Source organism: Quercus suber, unplaced genomic scaffold (assembly GCF_002906115.3).
Source record: "Quercus suber isolate HL8 unplaced genomic scaffold, Cork oak 2.0 scaffold_32, whole genome shotgun sequence".
In the NCBI taxonomy this organism is placed as follows: Eukaryota; Viridiplantae; Streptophyta; class Magnoliopsida; order Fagales; family Fagaceae; genus Quercus; species Quercus suber.
Genome location: NW_027069497.1, coordinates 284,861 through 303,904, shown reverse-complemented (window position 1 = coordinate 303,904; position 19,044 = coordinate 284,861). Strand labels below are relative to the sequence as shown.

The window sequence follows — 19,044 nt, the reverse complement described above, 5'->3', positions numbered from 1 at the left end:
GTCTACTTTGGTCCATTTAGTCCACTTCGGTGTATTTACTTAAGAATGGGAAAAGAGAAGTTTAGGTTGAGAATTCTATCAAATCTTTTGAGTCATATCAATTGTTGTAAGGTCACGTTTTACAGCCTAAGCCCAAAATGTATGGAATATCAGCCCAATGAGCCCAATACAATAAATTTGTAGAGAGTGGGTCAAAGAACTAGACCCTAATGAGTTGGACAACGGCTAGTATGGATTTGGAGGATGATTAAGCAAAAACAAGAAGCACTGAGCTGAATGAATTCACTGTCCGAGGAGGTAAGTTTTCATATAAATCAATTAAACAGATTACTAATGCAATGTTGATTGCTATAGTGTTCTTTCTTGATTTTTCCAATCCCTTTCCTTTGGAGCCTCCCCACTAATTTATGCCATGTCCTACACGTGTACGGTTGGTTGCTTTATGCTGATACTTGTCCCATCAGCCTCCTCCAGAAGTCTTTGGAGGTGGTTGTAAGGCTGAAAAAGTATTGTTCAGCAATCACTTCCTCATTAATGCGGCCAAAAAATTAGCTACAGAGCATTTAATGTGGTGGTAGCAGCTTTCCCTTGGATATTTTTGGGTTCCCATCTTTCTTGTACATTTATGGTGTACATCCCTATCATTGGAGCTTCCTAGAAGATCGCCTAGATCATTAGGATCTACATTAGATCCATGTTTAGCTTATCCAAGGAGGTATTCCTCCTCGGACCACCTTTACATTCTTATCATACTCATGAAGCTCTGAGCTTAAACCATTTACTACTATTTAATCGTCCTCGGATCACCCATGTTCTCGGCCAAGGCCCAAGGCCCAAGGCCCAATACTGGATTTGAGCCTTTACCCCTACAATTGTAATTATATGATAAGTTTTGGTTATCTTGATAATCTCCTTAAGAGAATGAGTTGAATAATAATTTAAAAATGTTTAAAAAAAATTAATTGTATCAAAACAAATTAGGAAAATACAATGCATAATAACAATAGTTAGAAGAATATGGACCACTTTAAAAATGAATAATATCAATAAAAAAAAAAAAACACTAAAAATGATAAAATTATATATTTGTAAATATAGAGAGTTAGAAATTACTTTTAGTAATTGTTTAATTTTTAGGAAAAACAAATTATCTACAATAAAATTTAGATAATAAATTATACATTATACCACATCTCAAAATAGTTATATATTCCCCCGCATCATGTGGGACTACAACTAGTATAAATTAAAAGAAAACCCGATTATGAAATTGATTTGATTTTAAAAATTGAGAGACTCAATTAATACAATAAATAGTTTAGAGAATAAATTCATTTTTTAATTATTAAAGGACCAAATTAGTAATTTAAACGTTAGGAAATGATAGTATTGATAACTTATACTTGGAAGTATAAGATGATATTTCTTCTTAACTGATTTAGATGCTGAAAAATCATCAATCAATATATATATAAAAGTAGAGACCTCATGCGGGAGTGCACGAGCTCCTGCCATGTGGCGCTCTAATTTTGCATTTAGCTCTTTTAACCTCTTTCATTAAGTTTTTTTAATTGTTACCCAATAGATCATAGTAACTTATTTTTACTCTTATATAAAATATGGGTTGTTATTGACAATTACTTTAAAGAATGGACTACTTTTTAAAAATAGACCAAACCTTATGAAAAGCCTAATCCTATTTATTACCTTACAGATTATGACCTAGGCTTGACCCTCCCCACGTGTACATGAAAGGCTTTGCATGTTGTAAAATCTATTATTTTATATTTCCTTGTCTCCTTAGGCCTCAAAAAGTTATGCTTCTATAATTTCTCTCCCAATATTTGCATTCCATTTCAGAAAGGTACGATTGTTTTCAAAAAATTTTGTTCCTCTTAAATAGTTTATTTATTTATTTATTTATTGTTGATCCCAAAATATTATGTTCATTTGAAGTATTTAGTTTAGCTCTCTAAAAACTATATATACTTCAATAATAATAAAACCAATTGTTAACCCCACAAAAAAAAAAAAATATTGTTGTTCAATCCCAAAATATTATGTTCGTTTGAAGTATTTAGTTTAGCTATCTCTAAAAATTGTTTGTAATTCAATAAGAAAGGAAATTAAATAATAATAATTGTTAACACACAGAAAAAAAAAATTTAATTTGTTTGTTGAATCCCAAAATATTATGTTCATTTGAAGTATTTAATAGTTTATAATTCAATAAGAAAAAATTAAAAAAACAAACAAACAAACACAACAAAACAAAACAAAACAAATGAAGTATTTTTCAAATAACTTTTCCTAAGAAGGCGTGTGATCATGTACAAGAAAAAGATTGCATAGATGCATTACACAAACATAGAGTTGTCAAAGAAATTTGGAGGTGGAAGACATAGGAGGAAAAAGCCTAATGACATAGTAATGATCCATGACACTGATAGTTGTAATAGAGCAAGACTTAATAGGTGAATGGTACTAAACGTTAACCATACTTAGGAAAATAGTTCAAATGATAAATATTTACGGTGATCAACCCCTTCACTTATAAATGTTTTTTTCTCACTTGGTTGTTGGGCTTAATGGTGATGTTTTTTCTTTTTCCTAAACTAATGGTGGCATTGCAGTAGCAACTATTGTGCAAGAATTTGGGAGACATCTTCCCTAAAAATATCAGTGCTTTGGATGAGCATACAACAGAGCTTACAAGTACTAATTTAATAATTGTTCATGATTGTACTAATTTAGCAATTAGATTGGTTAGAGTATCTATATGGTTGTAACATGCCTAAAAGTGTATTGAATCTTCACTTAGGCTAAAGTACAGTCACCCTTAATGTACTCATAAAACATGATAGTGATAGGGATTAAAAAGAAATATTTCTTATATAATATTTTAAAATAAATTTATATTGTGCTTGTGCATCGCACGAACATCAGCTAGTTACATTAAATAAACAAACAAATTCGAAGCTATGATCTTTAAAAGCCTTGCTTTATATTATTCACTTATATTTTTTTTAAATCCTAGACTTCTTTGGATCATTAATTTGTTTTCCCTTTATCTCAAGGTGTTACATAAAATAAAATTTTTTAAGACTAAAACGAAAATTATACAATCTAAGTTTGGATCAATTTTGATTTTTGTCCCTTTAAGAAGTCTGCCAAAAAACGTTTGTTAAACTGTTTTTACTTATAGTCCCAAATATAATCAAGGCCAAAGATTTCCTTACAAACTATTTTTACTTTTTTTTTTTTTTTTAATGATGAAAATAAACTGTTTTTACCTTAAATCAACTATGGATTGAAAATTTCAATCCTAGTCATAGGGGAATTATTTCATTGCAAAATACATGTAATATGGAGTTTTAACTCCAAATGTCTAAACTGATAGAGACCCTTCCATAACAGTAACAGCTTTTCCTCGCAGCAGCACTCTTCGGTTTTGTTCATCAAGATGAATGTTTACTACTCCACTTCTAGCTGAAGCCTGAACAGAATCAACAATGTCAATTAGTATGATGAAGACAACAATTACAATGATGAGTTTACATGCACTAAAGAAAGGCAAGAATACCGCATACGCAACAAGATCACACTTCCCTAGCCTTTTGCTCCAGTACAATGCTAAGGCACAATTTGCACTCCCACAAACATGATCCTGAAAAGAAGTGAAACGAGTAAAAGGAAATTTCACTAGTTTCATTTCAGTTCTAGACAATTACAAAAAGGGGAGGTTCTTTTTTCTCATTTTATTTCTGCATTCTAGTATCATCCAAGGTACAAAGTCATTACTTTATAAAAAAATTAGATACAAGAATTACTCAGTTATTCAACACATGAAGAAGCATCCTTTAACATGGCGACATTTACTTAGGTCTAATAACATTCTATTAAACACAAGAGCCGTATTAAGTAAAGGGTATTACTTGGGTCTAATAACATCTCTCATTTGTTTGTTTTTTGCAATCGAATAATATTAATCAATTCATTATACGGGCTCTAATAAGTGCATTAAACTGTGTCAACCTTAATAGTCCCTCATGACTTGTTGAATCATGTATCCAAAGATGTTCAATGTTCATTCTAACATAATCATAAACATGTTATTAATGCAATAAAGAGACCAAACAGAGATTGAAAATATATCAAGTTCTTGAATAACTTTACATTGTTTGAGACCAAATGCCAAACATATTTTACCTCATTGACCCGAAATTTTGGGCAAAAGAATCGATAGTAATAGTCAAATCCAGAATCTAGGGGAGCAGGCCCTGAAATAATTACCCCCCTTCCAGGACATTTACATATCAAATCAAACTGAGGTTGAAGTTCTACAACAGTTTCTCCAGATGAGAGTATTACCTGCAAAACATGATAAGCTTTTCAATGAATGAAACAACCAAGTGCTAGTTCCAAAATTATGGGATCAGTTATGAATCCTCAATAGACTAGTCAGGGTTTGATGAATTAGATACATTATTGAAATAAATAGAAATTTTCAATACAACTGAAACTTGCAGCTGAAGAGCTGCTACCATAGGAACAAAATAAGCTTACAAAATACAAATGCTTACATATCAACTCCAAACATAAAAGGAGAAAAAACAACTAGACAACATATTACAAACCTTCAGCCATTCACTTTAACTATCACTTAGACCTTGGGGACACTAGAACAGATAGAGAAATTCCCCATTTACTACATAAAGCTCTATTCAGAATGGAATTCATATACCCCCCCCCCTCTAGCCTCAATTCTTGCTTTTACTTCTCTCTTAATGGACTGAATAATTCTTTATTCTGTCTCTAAACCCCACCATGAAGGATAGCACTTTGTTGCCAAATGTGATGGACAGCAGCTGCCAAGGCTAATTTACATATCTTTGCTCTTATGGTTTTCCCATTCCAATGCCTTTCCTCCCACAAAATCTTAGGAGAAACATGATAAGCATTACTTTAAGGTGCTTAATAAATATTCTAAAACCAAACAAAAAGATGCCATTTTTTCCATTAAGATTCACTTAGACACACAACATTTAATAGACATACTACAACCTATTATACATCTAACCCAATAATTATGGCTGCAAATAAGAACGAGCCATGATTCCAATAGGTCAACAAATCATACACAAGTTAGTTCATATCATTCATTTTAAGTATATTTTATCGAAGATTTTTCAATGCATATATAACTACTATAGTTATGAACTTTGAAAGTTAAATATTAAAGAAAAATTAAATCAAAGAGAAAAAGTTAGGACATGTTACAATGAGATCATCTTCAATTGTTGTTCTCTTTATATCAATCACAGAGGCACCATTCAGGGCTTTGGAAATGGCTGAAAACTCAGCAGAGTTGAAATCAATCATTGGGATGGTAGGAAAATCCAATTCAATAAGAAAACTCTCTTGTGACTCATGATTCTGAATATTTGAACCATCAATTGTTTGTATATCTGCAACCTTTCTAGCAGTTAATGTTCCAGATTTTGTGACAAACTCAATGACATCACAATTCAACAAACTAGAAGTGAAGAGTGTATGTGCAGCAGCCAGTGTAGCATGACCACATATCTTAACCTGCAAAAGGCCAGGTATCAATTACTCAATTGATCAACAATTCAATGCTAAAAGACTTACAAGTAAATAAATAATGGCAAGATGTTCAATTTTGAAAGAAAATAAGCAATCTTAAGTACATTTAAAAGTAATTATTACTTGTATGAAATTTAAGTGATAAGCAATCTTAACTCAAACTCATTGTTAGAAATGGCAAGACATATCTCTAAATACAATGTTGGAATAAGAAAAAAATAAAGAAAGATCATAAAGAATTCAAGTGGTTCAACTTGGAGGTGTAAGTTCATAGCCAAAAAACCTCTAAACGTCTACCCTTTTACTATTTAGCTTTGTGTGTTACAAATGAACAGAATAAGCATTGGACTATTTACAGGTTAACCTTGAACTAACCTTAAGGTTATAGTACTATGGTTAGGACTAAGATTCCTAATACAATGAACTTGACAAGAATAGTACAACTTGGGGCCTTGATAGTTGATATCACTAAGGCCTTGTTTGGGAGGAGAGAAATTAATAGAACAAAAAGGAACGAAAAGAATAATTTTAGAATATTTTTCTCTTCCTTTGTTTGAGAGTTTTAATGGAAGTAATGGAAAGCAAATTCCCTTATTTAGGAAGGAACACTCATTTCTCTCTATTACCTTAAAACATCAAATTTTCATTTTCCCGAAATTGGAAGAAATGGAACGGAACGAAGGACTCATTCCTCTCAAATTTTCTTTAATAATCGTATCACAATATAAAGAAATTCAAAATTCATAGGATTTATAATTTGAAATTATATTACTTGGGACGCCCAATTTTTATCAAGAACAGCTAAGCATGCTTAAACTAAATATATCTCCTTTTGTGCCAAATAAATATATCTCCTTTCCTATATATTATTGCTTTCTCAGACATGTATGGAAATGAAAGTACATACCTCAGCAACAGGAGTGAACCATCTAAGACGGAACCGAGGATTGGGAGAGTTGGACTGAGTGAGGTGAGTCAAGTAACACGTGGTGGGGATGTTGAACTCGGCTGACACCACTTGTAGCCACTCCTGGGTTCTCTGATCTTCCTCTAAGAAACACACCACTGCTGGGTTCCCCTGGAAAACTGAGTCAGTGAACGCGTCCACCTGCCAATACCAACTCAGACTTCCGTTCATAAATTGATAACACATACATATAAGATTATAACACACAGAGTACCACATAGTACTTGACAGGTTTCATTGCCATATTCCAGTGAGAGAATTCCTGATGCACTGAAAATGAAGTTGTTTCTGTAAATATAAAATGGTCAACGGACATCAGAAAGCAAATTGAGGAAAGAATTGGATTTATAAGAAAAAAAGGAACTTGCCAACTTGGTGGTTTGTGTGTATATATATATTTATAAGCTATTCCACTTCGTGTCCACACGAGACATTCAAGGCCGGCACAACAACTTAGGAAAAGCAAATAGAGTCATCATTTTCATTTTTGGAAAGGCAGAGAGAGGAAGAAGATTACCTCTGGTAGCTGTGAATTGAAGGTAATCACAAAGAAAAATTTCAGGCTAGACCGTCTGAGTGAGTTTATGAAAAAAGATCAAGAATCAAGATGAAGATTAAGAAAAGAAAGGTAAGAAGATAGATAGAGAGATGAGAGATTTTTCTTTTGTTTTTAAAATTTATAATCTTTATTTTAACATATTTTAAGACAATCACATTGTATTATTAATGAATTTTTTTTTTTTTGTATTAATTTTGATTTTAACATATTTTAAGAATGGGTTAATAAATTTGTCTCCTAAAATTTAATTTTGTTGGTTGAAGTTTGACTATTTTTGTTTTTTTCCTTTTTAATTTTCTGCATTTTAGGATACAATAAAGCTTTTTTAATGTATTTTATTGACTAATAAAAATACTTAAAAAAATTTTAATTAAAATATATAAATAAATATATTATATATATAATTTTTTTTATAAGTAGGGCCTTCTTTTATTTGGGGCATTAGGCAATTGCATCTTCAGCTATTGAGCCGGCCCTGGAGACATTTTAGAAACCCCATAAACTAGATAGAATATATGACTAATTGACTACCTGTGGCTGTACTGTGAGCTGGTTGGTTTGTATGTATTCTCAAATCGTATCACACGTGCAACATACATGAATAAAGAGTAATGACGAAAAGGCCCCCATTTTCGTTAACCAAAAAAAAAAAAAAAAGCTTCTATTCACTTCACTCCAAATGCACAAGGGGGTAAAGTGTAATATTGAAGAAATCAGCGAGAAAACTGATATGTCTCTAAGTCCAAGGGAGTAAAGTGTATTTTTAAAAAACAAAATATGAAAAATATACTTATTCAATCGCATCTTATTGGTCTTTTATTCCAGTTTAACATATAAGCAATATATATTCCTAGGCCAATAGAGATATGTTATAAAATCTCCTAATTTAACCTTTATTTTATTTGAAAATTTAGTTTTTTTAATTCAAATTTAAATTAATTTAAGAGAATTATTTTGAAATATTTTATTTTTTTCAAGAAAAGTAATAAAGTTATAACCAATTTTACTATTCAACCTTTGTTTCATTTTAGTCCATTTGGTCATATTTCGTAAACTTTGGTCTTATTCGGTCCATTTTGGTCTTATTCGGTTCTCGTCCGTCCATAATGGTCCTATTCAATCCACTTTGGTTCTATTCGGTTCACTATGGCCCTATTCGGTCCATTGAGTTCTATTCCCTATTCAGTGCATTTTGTTCACTTTGATGCTATTCGGTCCAATTCAGTCTTATTCGGTTGAATTTGGTCTTATTCGGTCCATAATGGTTCTATTCGGTCCATATGGTTTTATTCGGTCCACTTTAGTTCTATTTGGTCCACTTGGGTTCTATTAGGTCCACTGTGGTCCTATTTAGTCCAATTTGGTCTTATTTGGTCCATTCGGTCCTATTCAGTCTACTTTGGTTCTATTAGGTCCACTATGGTCTTATTCGGTCCTATTTGGTCTTATTTAGTCCATTCGGTTCTATTCAGTCTAGTTTGGTCCTATTTAGTTCATTTTGTCTACTTCGGTCCAATTCGGTCCTTTTACGACCACTTCAATCTTATTCTGTCCACTTCGGTTCTATTCGGTCCACTTTTGTGCTATCTGGTCAACTTTGGTCCAACTTGTTTACTTTAGTCCTATTCAGTCTACTTCGGTCCTATTCGGTCTGCTCTATCCACTTTGATCCTATTTGGCCCTATTTGTCTACTTCGGTACAATTGATCCAAATAGATCCATTTTGGTCTACTTCAATCCATTTGGACCACTTCAGTCCATTTTGTGCACTTTGGTTCATTTCGGCTCATTTTTGTGCACTAACATAATGAGAAAAGACAGTTTTGGATTAATAGCACCTATTCTAAATCCAAATTTATTAAAAACATATATAAAGATCTCAAACTCATAATATCTAAAATTTTAAGCATAATATTTATTGTTATTATACTCTTGTTGAGTCACATAAATGGCATTTTGATCCACTTTTGTCCAGTTAAATTTAAATGAAAGTCTTTTTAAACGCAAAGAAAATGAATATACAAATGTAATCTTTAAGGCAGTTACTCATTTGTTTTAACATCATTACTTTTAAATGAATTGCATAAGGTTGATTATATCTTCAAGCAAAATAAATAAATAAATAAATAAATACACATATATATATATATATATCTAAAAGCTTAAGCGTAACATTTATTGTCACTTCGCTCTTTGTAAGCTACATCAGCATAGTATTTTGGTCCATTCAATCCATTTTAGTCCACTTAGGTCCATTGTGTCCATTCACATGATATTTAAACCATCTAATAATATTATTAATGATATAGAAGAACATTTTATACCAAAAGACTGAGGGAGACGTAAAGAAACGGTGATAAAGTTTATCATAAAAAAATTATGATAAGGCGAAATGCTTAATAACATGTTATAGTTGATTTTTAAATAATTGTACTTACCCAATAAGATAAAATAAAATAACTGCAATACCTGTATGTATTTGCTAAGTATTAATCAAAACTAAGATCATTCTGTGAGGTTGATGCACATGATGTTTGAATATTCCAAGTTACTAGTTTCTTCTAAATTCTTCATAGAAAATCAATGAAAACTTAAGTTTTTAAAAAGCAAATGCAATCATTTTGTCTCCTATATCTCAAACAATGGAATGCAAAGTTACACCCTTTTCAAAGTAGGAGTTTGAAAATTTTAGGAAGACATTATAGAGAAAAATGAAACTGTATTTGAAAACTTGCCTCGACAAACATTGTTATGTGGAACAGTTATTGAAAGTTTCTCTTCAAGGGGGGATAAATATCACCTTACAGCTATAGAATTTGAAATTCCAACTCTAGCTCCAGGGGATTCTTCCACCTCGTAATAGTCACTTATTTCAATTGTAAAATACATGCAATATGGAGTTCTAACTTCAAATTTCTAAACTAAGAGAGACCCTTCCATGATGGTAACAGCTTTTCCTCGCATTAGCACTCTCTGGTTTTGTTCGTCTAGATGAATGTTTAGTACTCCACTTCTAGGTGATGCCTGAACAGAGTAAACATTGTCAATTAATATGACAGACAAAAATACATGAGTTTGCAATACACATGGTGAAAATACCTGATACGCAAGAAGATCACACTTCCCCAGTTTTTTGCTCCAGTATGGTGCTAGTGTACAATGTGCACTCCCACAAACAGGATCCTAAAAGGCAAGTTATATAACTTTATTATGCAGATGTTTTGAATTCCAACTAAGGGAAATCATTAAATTATCAAAAAATAAATATAAGAACTAGTAAGCTATCCAATGTATGAAGCATTTATTCTTTAAATGCTGTTAGTAAAGAGAATGAGGTTATATAACATCTTTTGCCTGTTTATGGCAATAGCGTTAGCATCATAATTCCATTCTGCAGGCAATGATTATTACATTAAACATTATTGAACTTTTTGAATTATCTCAAGAGATCATACTAACAAAGTTATAAATTATTATTAACACAGTAAAGAGATGCAAAAGATATTTAGCCATAGCATCATGCACTTCACAAACATTGCAATTGGTTGAGACCAAAGACTGACAAATTTTACCTCATTGATCCCAAGTTTTGGCCAAAAGACCCGACTGTAAAAATCAAACCCAGACCCTGAGGGAGCAGCCCCTGTTACAATTATCCCCAGTCCAGGACATTTACGTATAGCATCAAACTCTGGCTGTATTTCAACCACACTTTCTCCTGATGGGAGTACAACCTGCAAAATTGATAAGCCTGACTCCTGAGTACTTATGAAGTAGTCATAAATCAGTAGAAAAAATGGCATTGCTTCATAAGGAATCATCTAAAAACCCAAGGAATGGTACAAATATTCTAACCACCACACATCTGTGTCCAAAGATCTGAGCAAGAAAGTCATGAATGAGACACTATATAGTTCATGTCATTCATTTTAAGCAAACATTAAGCTTTTGAAATTTTCACAATGAATATTTCACTAAAGATAATTAAGATACTAACTAAGGTATTGAAGAAAAAGAAAACAAATAGAAACTGGATTAGAACATTACAAAGAGGGCATCTAAAGTAGTAGTTTTCTTTATATCAATCACAGAAGCACCATTCAAGGCATTGGAAATTAATGAAACTTCTTCAGAATTGAAATCAATTGTTGGAATAGTTGGAAAATCCAATTCAATCAGAAAGCATTCTTGTGATTCACCATTCTGAATATCCGAACTATTAGAGGCCGTGGTTTCCTGGAACTTTTTAGCAGTTAAAATTCCGGACAGTGTGACAAACTCAATAATGTTGGAATTCACCGAACCAGATGAAAACAATGCATGTGCAGCTGCCAGTGTAGCATGGCCACAAAGCTCAACCTGCCAAAAAGGAAATCCAATGTATTTATTATTAACTACTTCTGATCAAGAATTCACTACCACGTAGTATATCATAAACATCACAATTAGCTAAAAGATTAAGACACGCACCAATTAGAACCCAAAGTACAGCACTAATCATGTCATATCACTATAAACTGAAGCAAAACACTTGCATGCAATTAGAGTATGGTATGATCAATGATGTTCATTTTTTATAAGTAAGCAAACAATCATAAACACAACAAGGTCTATCTAATCCTATAATTGAATCTAAATTCTTTTTTTTTTTTTCTTTTTTAATGGGAATTGAATCTAACTTTGATAATGCACTTAAAAGTTAAATCACATTCTAGTAAAATCATACTCGTTGTCACAAAATTTAAAGGCCAAAAAAAAGTATAATAAACCATCTATCATCATTTAACCCTTATTCTAGCATTCTACCTCACTTGTATGATCTAGACACCCTCTAAGAAGTGAGGCCAAACACCTAGAATTGTCCAATACAAAATATTCTTCTAACACTTTCTCTCATATGTGACTCACAATCCACCTTAAGATGTAGGGCCCACCACTTGAAATTCAAAGACCAAAGAATAATGATAACTATACAATTTTTTTTTTCTGCACAAATCTTACAGACCTATGTGTTAGTAATCACAAAAAGGTAATGGATATATTTATTTATCATATCTTTGAAGTGGCAACAATCTCATTCATCCGCACGTCAATAGCATTACCATTTTCCAATTGTAAAACATGATCAACTACTACATGATCTAAAAGCTAATAGGAAGCACCCAGTTAAAAAATTTTAACTATTATTCTAATGATCTAAAATTAAAATATAACAAGATGAACTAAGAACACCCACAAAGGCAAATTATTAAAATTCAAAAGGTAGCACTTTGAAACTTTTTCTAATTTAAATAATAATAAAGAATTAAGTGGAAGTGAAATTAAGAAGTGAGACCTCAGCAACAGGAGTGAACCATCTGAGATGGAACCTAGGATTGGACGAGTCAAGAGAGTCGGACCCAGATAGCCGAGTCAAGTAGCAAGTCTCAGCGATGTTGAACTCAGCTGCCACAGCTTGCAACCATTTCTCATCTCTCTCTTCCTCTAACAAACACACCGCTGCTGGGTTTCCCTTGAAAGCTGAGTCAGTGAACGCGTCCACCTGTACCCAATACACCCAACTCAGAATCCCATTCATAAATATCACATACATAACAAATAGAGATAGAGAGAGGTACCACATAATACTTCACAGGTAGCTTTGCCATGTTGCTGTGAGAAAGTTTTAGAAGCAGCGAAACTGGAGTTTGTTGTCAAAACATGTTCGTAGATTTATATATAGCATTGGTCAACGCACATCAGCGGGTTGGTGAAGAGGTATCCTCCATTCCTCCCTCACGTGGGGTTAGTGGCGGCTCTAAGATTTTGTTTTAGGGGGGTCAATAATGGCGGAGTCAAAAATTTATTGGCGGGGGGGCACGCGCAAGTGGAAAAAATAAGATGATTAATTGTTATTTTTGGTTTTTTTATATATAAAACTTCCAAGTTTTAAAAAATTATTAACAGTTTGAAGATCGTTAAGAGTCATAAGACAACAATCATTGGATGTATAAACAAATAAAATTAAATAATTAATCATACATTTTTTTATCAAATTAATAATAACTTATTATATTTATAAATTATATCAATTGAAAAAAAAATAGAATAAATAAGAATAGTAGAGTATTTTAAACACTTTAGTGCTTTACCTGTAAAAAAAAAAAAAAAATAGTAACATGGTTAGGAGTAGGGCTAGGAGTAATTGTGAAACTAAGAAAAATAATACTCCAATAATAAATTTTTGCTTTTGAAGTGTATGGTTTTATAAATATACATGGAGTAAGCCGTAAAAGATTTCTTAGGCTTGGAAATGTGTAGAGCACTTATCAAACTACTTGATTGAACATTGAGAAAAACTAAGACAACATAAAAACTAAGGATCATATTCAAGCTTATTTCCATTAAGTTTAACCAAAAATTTAAAGTCAAGGTGTTCATATTTTTGTTGTAGGGGTTAAAACAAGATTAAAAAAAAAAATTGTATATAATTTTTTTGGGGGGGACCAGGTCAGGGGGTTCATTTGAACCCCCTGGGCTGCTCTTAGAGCCACCCCTGTGTGGGGTCCATCCCCTTGCGAGCGTGGGGTTCATCCCCTTGCGAGGAAGAGGATGCATGCTTCCAAAATATGTAGGACTTTACACATGTGGGGTCCACATGAGAGGAGAAGTAGGATAAATAATGTATTTTATGATATCAGGTATTATAGGGTTTACATGGTCTTGGTGGATCTCACCCCTTATGTGTTATTGGGTCACAACATGGGCTTGGGTGGATCTGGTTATGTAACAAGGAGACCCCCTGCTTTACCTTTTGGGCCTAATCTAGATCTAGCGCTTTTAGTTAAAGTGGTGCTGTCCAATGATTCTACACCATTGTTATAGTGAATGATTTGCTCCTTAAAAAATAATGCAAATGCGGGTCTCTTTGGGACACAAGTTCCGTTTATTTTACTAAAATTAAAAAATTTTTACTAAAAGTACTGTAAATAATGGTAAAAGTTATCTGAAATAATATAGTGAAACCTATGAATAATACCAAAAAGTACAGTAAGACCCATAAATAGAAACAAAAATAAAATGAATAGTAAAATAAATTAGCAAAATTAATCATGTCAAACGGACACGTGATCATGGATTTCTATTTTATAAATGTCTAATGCTAGCACCTGGGTGTTTTGGTGAATTCAAGACATCTCTCTCTGGTGTCATATCATATGTTAACACTATTCTTCAAAGGAGCTGCATTGTGATCAGTCACCAGTATCACCGCAATGAAGTTATGTTTAAGAGTGTAAAACAGTCTGCGTTTATGAAGCGCTAGTGCTCAGTAAAGCTTTTGTTTTGCAGGTATGCAGATGCCTATGATGTACAAGTGATGGATCAAAGTAACTGCTGGAGAGCACCAACGCACGTGCCTAGTTGTGGAGGGACGCCGGCAGAGATGGTGCAAATGGGTTGGTTTTTCCCATGCAGCAAAATCATGTTTCGGTAGGAAAAGTTTCTGCAGGTTGCAGTTATGCCATTTGCAACCGAATGGCAGCCAGATGCCTGGCTATTCGAAAAACATTAATCAAGGCTATAGATCTTGGTTTTTGCAGACTTGTTTCAATAAGTTCTAGAGGAGTTGAGGACCTCTTTTTGGGAATTGGGAAAGAAGGTTCACTGGCAACTTCTTGTGCTGATTGAAGACCACAAGTGCATGGAAATTGGAGAATGCTGTTGGTGTATAAATGTTGTGCATGGGAGAGACACTGCAGAGGATATGGTGTACAAATGTTCCGGTAAATGACTTAGCCAAATGGTTCTGTAATAATATTGAGGGATCCATTCCTCTCTCTCTCTCTCTCTGGAAAATGCACAACTATATTTAACTGCATATTGGTCAGAAATTGGGGGCAAAGAACAACATTTGTTACAAGTTGTATTGCTTCTCCTTTCCATTTTCTGCGGTCAACAACCCAACCACCCAAATAAAATTAATACAGCACTTGTTGACCATGTTATTTTATGAAGCAACCAACATTTGACATATTGGTCATTGTACAGAAAATAATTACAAGTAACCAATAAATTGAAAGTTCAAACTACACTACCCATCATAAACAATATCTTCTAAAAACAAATTACATTAAAAAAAATTTTACAATTTCCTTTATTGAGCCTAGGCCCTAGCCACAATCAACTTCTTTTGCTGATTAATGGGAATGAAGCATTCACAAACCAGCTGTTCCAAAGCTACATGTCATTCAACTACTTTTACAGATAATTGGGGATGAATATGATACATATGCATACTTTTACGATAAAGTATGCTTTTATTATATTGACATGAATCTGTGCCCCCACCAGATGGAATCACCAAATTCCTTCCTTGGACATCCTCAGAAAATGTATCAGAGTGATGTTTGGGAGCTCAGCAACACCCTTTTTCTTCTTTGTTATCCTCGTCATCTTTGGTGATTCTGCATCCTTGGACTTGGTCACCGTCACTGAGACCAAGTTGTAGAACTGTTTCAAGGACAGCATTCATGTATATTACACCAAGAACAACCTCAAAAAAAAAAAAACAGATACTAACAAGAACACTTTGATGTCATACTTTCAACAAATCTTTTAACAATGCATTAAGCGAACCAAGCAACTTCTTGGTCATGGTGAACCTTAAATTGATGGATGATTTTCTTCTTTTTCCAAGTTTTAAATATAGTGGCAGCTAATAGTTGTCTTCCAAAACAAATTATTCTTCAATGTCTACATAAGAAGCTCAGCAGCGCCCTATAAATACCCATTTAGGATATGGTTGCCATACTTGGTCAGAAGCTAGTATAGCTCCAAACCTCAACATGAATTAAATCCTTCCAAATCCAGAATGATATAGTAATATTTGGAGAACATACCTCACAGACACCATGTAACAATAATCTATGAAAAGGATCTTGAACCCGTAGCTCTAGAGCATCCCTATCTCCACTGTCCGTGATGAATGCTCGAATGCATTCCTAAAAAAAGAAAAGAAAATAAATTATTTATTGATAACAAACAATATTAGTTAAATTGCAAAGGATGTAGGTACCAAAAGTCCAATCCACAATTAATTGAGATGAAAGTATGCAAAGAATAAAATAGCTCTGACAAAGAAGGAAAACAAGAGAGTGGGCCATTAATAGAAAAAAGATGCAATTTGTGAGGCATTAAGGACAGAAAACTGAACTATAGCAGAAACTTTATCAAGAGACCAGCAAGATTGGGGTAGGCTGCGCTGAATACTTTTTTCCAAAAAAACCAAGCAAAATAATCATTAATAATTTGATAGTTTATTATTATTATTATTTGCAGATTATTGTCAAGAGTAGACACCAATTACATTAATCTTTTCTTTAAAAACACGAGGCAAAAATACTCATAAGTCATCATACCATTATAAAAAGGAAATTTGCGTCTTATTAATCAGATATACCTCATAGCCCTGAACAAGTTCCGAAAGAAAGCTACGCCGAAGAGCCTCTCTTGTTTTACAATTAACTCTATGCCATGCATTTAATACAGCAGTCTTATCAGCATCAACACGACCTTTCCTTTTTGTGGACGATCTTTCTGAGGCATCAATAATATTCGCCTACCAAAAAGAAATAAAAGCTAGAGTTGGAGCATGTTGCTACATTGCATGTAAGAATTGCACAACTGATAACAAAAGTTACATACCATATGAAGCATATTAAAAGCATTTTATACACTCAAGAATAAACGTCTTTCTCAACATCAAATTACATACCATATGAAGTATATTAAAAGCATTTTATACACTCAAGAACAAACATCTCTCTCAACATCAAATTCAATAACATTGAAATGTGCTTTAGAGAAGCAAAAAGACCTCTTTATCCATGTCTATATTCCTAAATTTGTCCCACTCTCCAACATTAGTCATGCAAAATGGTGACAGCGGTACGTCATCACCTGTAAAATGAATTTCATATCAATATTAATATGAAACATGATAAAACAGTAATGGCCATAAACACACATCTGTAAAGTGGGAGTTTGTGAGTTCAAACCCACTTAAAAGTACCAAAGCCCAAGGGGTTCAGTAATAAAGGTACAAGAGTCAATACTTCAATTACTATGTAGTGATAAAGTAGTTTCCAGCTATTACTTCCCTTATCTGTAGCTCGCTTCTCACATTTTTCAGAACACGTTACATATAAACAAGTAACAGCATCAAGTTCAGAACATGTTGAGGCTTAATCATATATCTTTCATCAATGCACAGAATAGTAGTTATTACTTATTGCCCATAATAATAAAAGAAAATAACATGGTTGATTTTATTCATATATATAATTACCAAAAGGTGGTGGTGCAAACAAGCCTCTAATTTCTTCTGCATTTAAGCGAGGAACAAGTTCCATAAGAAGACGATCATTTAACCATCTGCGAGACCGTCGGTTGCTAACCTGCAAAGTAAAAAGAATTAGCATTAACATGACATGCAAACTTTTAATGGGATCAAAGTATGAGTTTCCAATAATGGTCAACAGCATGATACTCTAGAAGAATAAATACAATCATGATAAGGATTTAAAGAAAAAGGCAGGTGGGACATTTGGAGAAGCTATGATGATTACATAATCTTGTGGAATACACCAAATGCCTCCATTGGGACGTGCATATATTAATGAAAATGAAACAACAATTGTTCCACCCACAAATAACAAATTAATAAACCAGAGAGCTATACTAATTTCAGCTAAATTTGAGATTCCAAGATGAAAAAGAATCTACAGATCACAAATCACAATGGTATCGGCAATAATTACAGAAAATGGACTAGAACAAGTTCTAGCACGATCCAATTCATTTCCAATTAAAATCTGAACAAGAAAAAAAAAGATCCATTATAGAAAATTACCGGTCCAGTCAAGCTCTCAAGAAACTCGATTTTCTTCTCAAGTGACATCCCTTGAGACTTGGCAGCACTCTCTGCTGGTACAAAAACCAATCAATTACTAAACTTTTTTCCTAAAGGGGGATCAAATTAATTATTAAAAAAAAATTATCTGGGTACTCAATTTTTTTTTTTTTTTTGTTTTTTTTGTTTTTAATACCAAAACTAAATATCGAACAAATACAACAAACCCAATACTCTTCACGCTGCTTCATCATTCACAGCACAAGTAAAGGCCAAATTCCACAACTTTAAACATAATTTTCTGTACAGTCAGCTACATTTCAGTTGCATTTACGAAAAACAAAAGAGAAAAAAGAAGTACCTTTACGAGGATCAAAGTGCAGAAGGTCATCTTGTTGCTGAAGAACTTGTGGGGTCGCCATGGTTTGATTGGTTTTGAAGCAGATCTAGGAGCTGTGTGTTTCTGGGTATTTGAGGGATAAGGAATATTTGGGATAGAAATTTGACTTGTGCCTGAGCCGATCTGGTACGGAGAAAAGAGAGACCTTTCTCTGAAATGATATAGAGAAAAAGAGAGAGAGAAGAGAGACGGAGAGTCGGGATAAGGAATTTTTTATTTTATTTTATTGGAATAAGGAATATTTGAACAAGGTTGAAACTTGAAATGAAACAACAATAAAACGTCAAGAGTACCAAGGTTGTTTAGATATATGCTTTTCTCTGATGCTAATTTAAGGTTAAACGTTTTACTTGTTCATTTTGTCTTTAGGTTGGTAAATGCTATACGTCCACGCAACGCAGTTGATTGACACGCGTCCTTATTTTTTGGGTGGTGTATCTATGTTCTTCCTTTTTGTGTGTCAACCCCAAAAAAGAAGAAAAAAAAAAATGATTCAAATCTTCTACATTTTTACATTTTTTGAGGTACTCCACCCGATATATTTCTCTAAATTTTAATCATTTTTTTATGATTTAATGATCTAGATTTTGTCATTTTAGTATTCTATTATCAATAATTTT

The 19,044-nt window shown here is 33.0% G+C and overlaps 3 protein-coding genes across 8 annotated transcripts; all 3 read right to left on the bottom strand.

Annotated features, from left to right (window-relative positions):
* Positions 1 to 3,168: 3,168 nt before the first annotated feature.
* LOC111998743 (uncharacterized) lies at positions 3,169 to 9,959 on the bottom strand. 4 transcript variants are annotated; one of them, XM_024030834.2, is made up of 7 exons: positions 7,092 to 7,240; positions 6,789 to 6,844; positions 6,515 to 6,715; positions 5,281 to 5,592; positions 4,210 to 4,371; positions 3,584 to 3,667; positions 3,169 to 3,496 (listed from the first exon to the last, which is right to left on the bottom strand). In XM_024030834.2, exons 2-7 carry the CDS (start codon positions 6,816 to 6,818, stop codon positions 3,389 to 3,391), a joined length of 897 nt encoding a protein of 298 aa, XP_023886602.1. In that variant the 5' UTR covers positions 6,819 to 6,844; positions 7,092 to 7,240; the 3' UTR covers positions 3,169 to 3,388. The 4 variants fall into 4 exon arrangements, with proteins under 4 accessions (XP_023886602.1, XP_023886600.1, XP_023886601.1 ...); XM_024030832.2 differs by having other exon boundaries at positions 6,789 to 6,862; positions 7,092 to 7,239; XM_024030833.2 differs by lacking the exon at positions 7,092 to 7,240 and adding an exon at positions 6,943 to 7,077.
* Positions 9,833 to 12,885, bottom strand: LOC111998746 (uncharacterized). 2 transcript variants are annotated; one of them, XM_065770484.1, is made up of 6 exons: positions 12,752 to 12,885; positions 12,469 to 12,675; positions 11,181 to 11,492; positions 10,706 to 10,891; positions 10,233 to 10,316; positions 9,833 to 10,157 (listed from the first exon to the last, which is right to left on the bottom strand). In XM_065770484.1, exons 1-6 carry the CDS (start codon positions 12,779 to 12,781, stop codon positions 10,050 to 10,052), a joined length of 927 nt encoding a protein of 308 aa, XP_065626556.1. In that variant the 5' UTR covers positions 12,782 to 12,885; the 3' UTR covers positions 9,833 to 10,049. The 2 variants fall into 2 exon arrangements, with proteins under 2 accessions (XP_065626556.1, XP_023886604.1); XM_024030836.2 differs by having other exon boundaries at positions 10,706 to 10,867.
* A 2,201-nt stretch (positions 12,886 to 15,086) lies between these two features.
* Positions 15,087 to 18,712, bottom strand: LOC111998747 (uncharacterized). Of its 2 annotated transcripts, XM_024030837.2 has the most exons (7): positions 18,386 to 18,712; positions 18,025 to 18,095; positions 17,461 to 17,569; positions 16,990 to 17,072; positions 16,573 to 16,731; positions 16,013 to 16,114; positions 15,087 to 15,623 (listed from the first exon to the last, which is right to left on the bottom strand). In XM_024030837.2, exons 1-7 carry the CDS (start codon positions 18,444 to 18,446, stop codon positions 15,471 to 15,473), a joined length of 738 nt encoding a protein of 245 aa, XP_023886605.1. In that variant the 5' UTR covers positions 18,447 to 18,712; the 3' UTR covers positions 15,087 to 15,470. The 2 variants fall into 2 exon arrangements, with proteins under 2 accessions (XP_023886605.1, XP_065626558.1); XM_065770486.1 differs by lacking the exon at positions 18,025 to 18,095 and having other exon boundaries at positions 18,386 to 18,710.
* Between the last annotated feature and the right edge of the window lie 332 nt (positions 18,713 to 19,044).

What these genes read in the sequence shown, in the direction of transcription:
- LOC111998743 (XM_024030834.2), bottom strand. Translation starts at nt 6,818, where the DNA reads ATGGCAATGAAACCTGTCAAGTACTATGTG. An exon ending in AACCTGTCAAGTACTATGTG is followed by an intron (nt 6,716 to 6,788) that starts GTACTCTGTGTG and finishes TGGTATTGGCAG; the next exon opens with GTGGACGCGTTCACTGACTC. An exon ending in CAATTGAAGATGATCTCATT is followed by an intron (nt 4,372 to 5,280) that starts GTAACATGTCCT and finishes CATGTTTTGCAG; the next exon opens with GTAATACTCTCATCTGGAGA.
- LOC111998746 (XM_065770484.1), bottom strand. Translation starts at nt 12,781, where the DNA reads ATGGCAAAGCTACCTGTGAAGTATTATGTG. An exon ending in TACCTGTGAAGTATTATGTG is followed by an intron (nt 12,676 to 12,751) that starts GTACCTCTCTCT and finishes TATTGGGTACAG; the next exon opens with GTGGACGCGTTCACTGACTC. An exon ending in CAAAACTTGGGATCAATGAG is followed by an intron (nt 10,317 to 10,705) that starts GTAAAATTTGTC and finishes CTTGCCTTTTAG; the next exon opens with GATCCTGTTTGTGGGAGTGC.
- LOC111998747 (XM_024030837.2), bottom strand. Translation starts at nt 18,446, where the DNA reads ATGGCGACCCCACAAGTTCTTCAGCAACAAGATGACCTTCTGCACTTT. An exon ending in GCACTTTGATCCTCGTAAAG is followed by an intron (nt 18,096 to 18,385) that starts GTACTTCTTTTT and finishes TTGTACCAGCAG; the next exon opens with AGAGTGCTGCCAAGTCTCAA. An exon ending in AACTTGTTCAGGGCTATGAG is followed by an intron (nt 16,115 to 16,572) that starts GTATATCTGATT and finishes TTCTTTTTTTAG; the next exon opens with GAATGCATTCGAGCATTCAT.